The sequence below is a fragment of the Silene latifolia genome, chromosome 2 (assembly GCF_048544455.1).
Source record: "Silene latifolia isolate original U9 population chromosome 2, ASM4854445v1, whole genome shotgun sequence".
NCBI lineage: Eukaryota > Viridiplantae > Streptophyta > Magnoliopsida > Caryophyllales > Caryophyllaceae > Silene > Silene latifolia.
In genome coordinates this window covers 29,891,157-29,896,386 of record NC_133527.1, presented here as the reverse complement: position 1 = coordinate 29,896,386, position 5,230 = coordinate 29,891,157, and the positions used below count along the sequence as shown (strand labels likewise).

General features: G+C 43.8%; 1 protein-coding gene across 1 annotated transcript; it reads left to right on the top strand.

Annotated features, from left to right (window-relative positions):
- The first annotated feature begins 428 nt into the window (after window positions 1–428).
- Window positions 429–1,835, top strand: LOC141638368 (uncharacterized). The gene is made up of 2 exons (XM_074447766.1): window positions 429–1,014; window positions 1,111–1,835. Exons 1-2 carry the CDS (start codon window positions 429–431, stop codon window positions 1,833–1,835), a joined length of 1,311 nt encoding a protein of 436 aa, XP_074303867.1.
- The last annotated feature ends 3,395 nt before the right edge of the window (window positions 1,836–5,230 follow it).

Genomic DNA, 5,230 nt, shown 5'->3' with positions numbered 1-5,230 from the left:
CAATACCGCTCGACAAATGTTGGCTGTAGCCGTTGCTTCTAATTATGTGGAATGGCACAAAACAGATTCCGAGACAAAGGAGCTTACTCATGTTTTTATGGCTCATCCTAAGCGGTTAAACTGTTCCGTGCTTATCCACATGTGGTTCTTATTGACTCGACATACAAGACAAATAAATACAAAATTGCTCTTGTTAAGGTTGTTGGTGTAACACCGTGGGTTCTTCCTTTTTAATTGCTACGGTGCTCCTTCCGTCGTAGTCGGAGACGATTATGGGTGGATGTTGTTGAGATTAGGGGAGCTACTAAGTTGTACGGGTTCATCTATTTCTCCTTTGTCACGATCGGGAGATGGGTTTGATCGCCGCTCTTGAGTCCCTTCATCCGAGTACTCCTCACCTTTTGTGTCGTTGGCACATTAACCGTGCTATGGAGAAACAAGCACTCTCAAAGCAGAATTTGATGTGGTACAAAGATATCATTTTGCACAATCCAGAAAGCGGTTGGGACCGCGTGATCAATGCATCCACCATTTATGAGTTTAGGAGCGCTTGGGAATGTTTTAGTGAAACGTGGGAAGAGATGGCGCTTTATGTGATCAGTACATGGGGTAAATACAGGAAGAAGTTCGTGAACTGCTATACAAACCAATACTTTCATCTCGGAAACACGGCAACTTCCCGAGTAGAGTCCGCCCATTCACTTTTAAAAGCTTGGTTGAAGAGTAATAACCTAAACCTTGACACAATGTGGTTCCGTATTCATTCCATGCTTGAAGCGCAACACTCGAAGATTAGATATGAGCTGGAGGTTTCGAGGAGTAGGCCGCGAAATGGAGATCGTGTATTTTTATTGTTGCAAGGAAATGTGTCTATCAATGCCATTGAGATAATGGAAGCAGAGATTAAGAGAGGGATAGAGCTCGGGAATGTGTTGGAAGAGCATTGTGGATGTGTGCTAAGGGTTACTCATGGATTACCTTGTGCTTGTGCATTGATCCAGTTGCAAAGAACGGGTAAGAGGGTCCATCTTGAAGATGTTCACGCTTTTTGAGGACCTTGAGTACAATGTTGGTGTACCACCCAAGACCGATGATGATGAGTTGGAGAAGTCTGTTTGAAGAAGCTAGAGCTTGTGACCCGTGAAAAGAAACGGGTAATCATTGAAAAATTGCGAGATGGTCTTCACCCGGAAGACGAGGAAGTTAAACCACCTCATGTTAGAGAAAACCCCAAAGGGAGACCGAGGGGTTCTACTACCCGGAACAAGTTGGGATTTGAGCACGCAAGGAAGAAGGCTGCGAAAGTTTCTACTCCTGCGACGACATCTGTTCAACATACGGTGGGTGATTTTGATCAAGGACCGGCTGGTGCACCGTTGGAGTTCGGCTACACTAAGGGATTTTTGTCAACTTGGAATAAAAAGTATGCGGTCCCTGAAAAAGTACGGGAATTCTTTGATGGTTGGGTAGATGTTGGTAATGATGGTCATTGTGGTTATCGGGTGGTCTCGCATGCTGCGCGGGGTCGGGAAAATGACCATTTAGTCATGAGAGAGTGGGGTATTCGGGAGATTAAGGCATACGAGTTGTACAGGGATTTTTTTGCTGATAGTTGTGTGTTGCCTACGGGTCTTACCAGATACGAGGAGGCATTGAGACGGATGGAGTTTACTAGAAGTGGTGGATGTGGGCCTAACCATTGGATGTACGGGGAATATTTGTTTGTCTTTGCATCGTTGTTTAACTGGACTATTTGTGTCATCGCCCAAATGAATCGGAGAATCTCGTACTTGGCATTGTTGCACATACTTACCCCTAAGGCCCACACCCAGTGACGAGGCCATATGGTGTTTTGTGGATCGTTAATTACCATCTCCATTGGATGAGATTGCATTGTCGAGTACCGAGACGGATGCACCGATGCCACCGATCGATCCTTTCTGGCTAGGGTCAAGAGACCCTTTGGTTGCACCATATGCTGATTTGTACAAGACAAACATCGAGAAATGGCATACGTTGATGGGAACTACACCTAAAGTTTATGGCAGAAGACGGCGTTCCACACCAACTAACGAAGAAACTGCAAGGAAATTAAACTTTGATAATGCATTTAAAGTTTGATTATGTAATAATTTAAAATATGCTCTACTGTTATAACAATCATATTACTAATTATGAAATTACTGGAATTCAAAATAACCGTTAGAAGAGCCTATAACCGTTATAATTCAAAAATGTTCGTTACAATTCAAAATAACCGTTATAATTCAAAATTACCGTTATAATTCAAAATAACCGTTATAATTCAAAATTACCGTTACAATTCAAAATAACCGTTATCATTCAAAATTACCGTTAAAATTCAAATGTTACCGTTATAATTCAAAATAACCGTTATAATTCAAATATTACCGTTACAATAAAAAAATAGCCGTTACAATTAATAGCTTATAAATAGGCCATTCTATGTGCCACTACAATCACAACATCCAATCCTATTCACTCACTACAATAATAAAATGGTTCTCACAAATGCTCAAAAAACCAGAGTTTATCAAATAAGAATCGATCTAATTGTTCAAAATTTACCAATTCTAATTAAGCGTCTTGAATCAGTGGTTCCCAGTGCCACTGTATGGCACATGCTTGAAGAGCCTCCAATTGGTAGCCTTTGTATAATTTTACAAGGAAACCGAGAAGATGTGCTAACTCCAGCAGTTAGAGATGAGGTTGTCTCTAATGAAGTATTAACCGAGAAGATGTGGGAGTTTCGCAGGTTAAGAAGCGATGTCTTTACATATTTTGAGCGTATCCTCACCGTGATCGATTACCCAAGACTATCAGACTTATGTGCTGGTAGAGTGCCGGGGCAAGGAATTCTTTATCTCTACTTGAATGATTTGTTGACTGAATATATGTCTACCCAACCTGAAGAAATTGAGGTTCATGATCATGAAGAAGATAAGGAATCGTCGTCTTCATCAATGGAAGATAATTAAGTTCGATAGTTATTTAATTATGTTATGTTTTAAATAATAATCGTTTATGGCATGGGTTTGGGTTTGGGTTTGGGGTTTAGGGTTTGGGTTTGGGGTTTGGGGTTTAGGGTTTGGGTTTAGGGTTTGGGTTTCAGGGTTTAGGGTTTGGGGTTTGGGGTTTAAGGTTTAGGGTTTGGGGTTTAGGGTATGATATGTTTTAATTATGTCTGTTAAATTGTATCGTGTTTTAATCAAGTGTTGGATTGCGTTTTAATTAAAGTTGTATTTTAATTAAGTTTTAAGTACTTTCGTTCATTTCAATGCATAACATTAAAAACACTAAAAATGTTCACACAATGAAAATATTCATACATAACGAAAGAGAATAAAAATATCCATACGCAACACAAATAAAAATATTCGTACATAAAAATAAAAATCTACACTACGGGGTAAGCTCATCATCATCATCATCATCCCCAGCATCATCCTCGGCATGGTCCTCGGCTCTGAAGAACGGCTCCATCTTATCCACCAATCTCCGCGCATATTGCCACTTCCTCTCCTTGGTAGGCTGTCTATAAATCTGTGAGAAATGACGACTAAGAGCTCGGGATACCTCGGGCTCCTCGCTCATAGGAAGAGAGCGAAACTGAGTACGGCGTGCAAGGGGGGTAGAAGTGTGGGTGAGAAATCTTCCTATACCAAGACATGTATCGCGTATCACACTGAAAAGGCATCAAAGCCCGGTCAAACCGCTCTCTCAAAACTATCTCGACATCACTCAAACCCCACTCCAAATCAGGAGAATCACCATAAGACAACTTATAGCCCAAGGCCGGCTTAGCCGGACGATAGTCAACAGTCGGGAACCGCATAGAGTTCGGGATAACCTGAACATACCCGTACTGACGGAGACACCTATCAGGCTGGTACGACTCTACTATATCCAAAAACCTAATCAACCCCGAGTAGAGAGAAATACTGCAAGTCCTGTGAGGACTAACGCCATAAGGGAGCCACGTCACGTGCTCCGCCCTAAGCCCGTCCAACCTCTGCCTGTGCTGCTCTAACAACCGAACATCTCCCCTAAACCTAGGAAGCCGTGACCAAGCCTCGACAAGTGGTCTCCCCTCGACATAATATCCGGAGTGTGGTCGGAACATGGGAAAGTACTCATATATCCAAGCCTGAAGTAACGGTAGACAACCGCTAACACCCTGACCCTCCCTACGCGAAGCCATCCCCAACTGTCGATACAAGTAGGCCAATGTCGCGGCCCCCCAAGCATATGTGCCGATATCACTCAACTGATCAAACAACGGCAACATACGGGCAATAACCCTATCACTAGACTTGTCCGTAAACAAAGTCTGTCCTACCAATACCATCATGTAAGCCCTGAGCGAGTCATGCTGGTTACCCGTCTCCGCAAGCTCTATCAAGTTCTTAACCGTCAGTCCACCACCCTTGTACAACGGTGGTTTCACCTCTTTCAGAGGCAATACAAATAAAGCGGCCACCTTCCCCTTCATACCGATCTCCTCCCTCGTAGGACCGTCCTCCATAACCCTCATGCCATCCACCCGTATCCCAAGGATCTTCTCAACATCATGCAACAAGATAGTAATCTCACCAAACGGCATATGAAAAGTGTTGGTGTCGGGCTGCCACCTCTCTACAAAAGCGCTAATGAGGTTCTCGTCCAAACCGGTCATCAAAGAATGCCTCAAATGACCAAGGCCACTCCTACTAACTCTCTCCATAACACCGTCACGGACCTTTATCTTACTTATCTTCTCTAAAGCACCCGGTCTCTCGTAACACGTGATCCACGATCTCATTCCCTGACCGGTCCAACTACCATAAGCTACGTGGCCACCAAAGCTACGTAGGACGCTAAGGACACTCGGACCACCCTCAACCGGACCCGTAAGACGCCAAGAATTATCCTGAGTCTTTGTCTTCTTCCTCCCCGTGCTACTAGATGAACCGTCACCAAGCGGCACATATCGACCTCTACCATCCCGTACCACCTTCTTAGGTGGTAGTACGGCGGCCTCCTCGTCAAGAAAACGAGAGTCATCGTCCTCCTCCTCCTCCTCCTCCTCATCATCATCATCATCTTGCTCAACCACATGGTCAAAATGCTCTTCCTCCTCAACATCAGAATCGGCTAATGGCTGCCTAAAAAACGCACTCGGTAAATCCATCTCGGTCATAACGGGTTCGGGAGTAGCGTCGGGAGTAGG

What these genes read in the sequence shown, in the direction of transcription:
- LOC141638368 (XM_074447766.1), top strand. Translation starts at nt 429, where the DNA reads ATGGAGAAACAAGCACTCTCAAAGCAGAATTTGATGTGGTACAAAGAT. An exon ending in GATCCAGTTGCAAAGAACGG is followed by an intron (nt 1,015 to 1,110) that starts GTAAGAGGGTCC and finishes GAGTTGGAGAAG; the next exon opens with TCTGTTTGAAGAAGCTAGAG.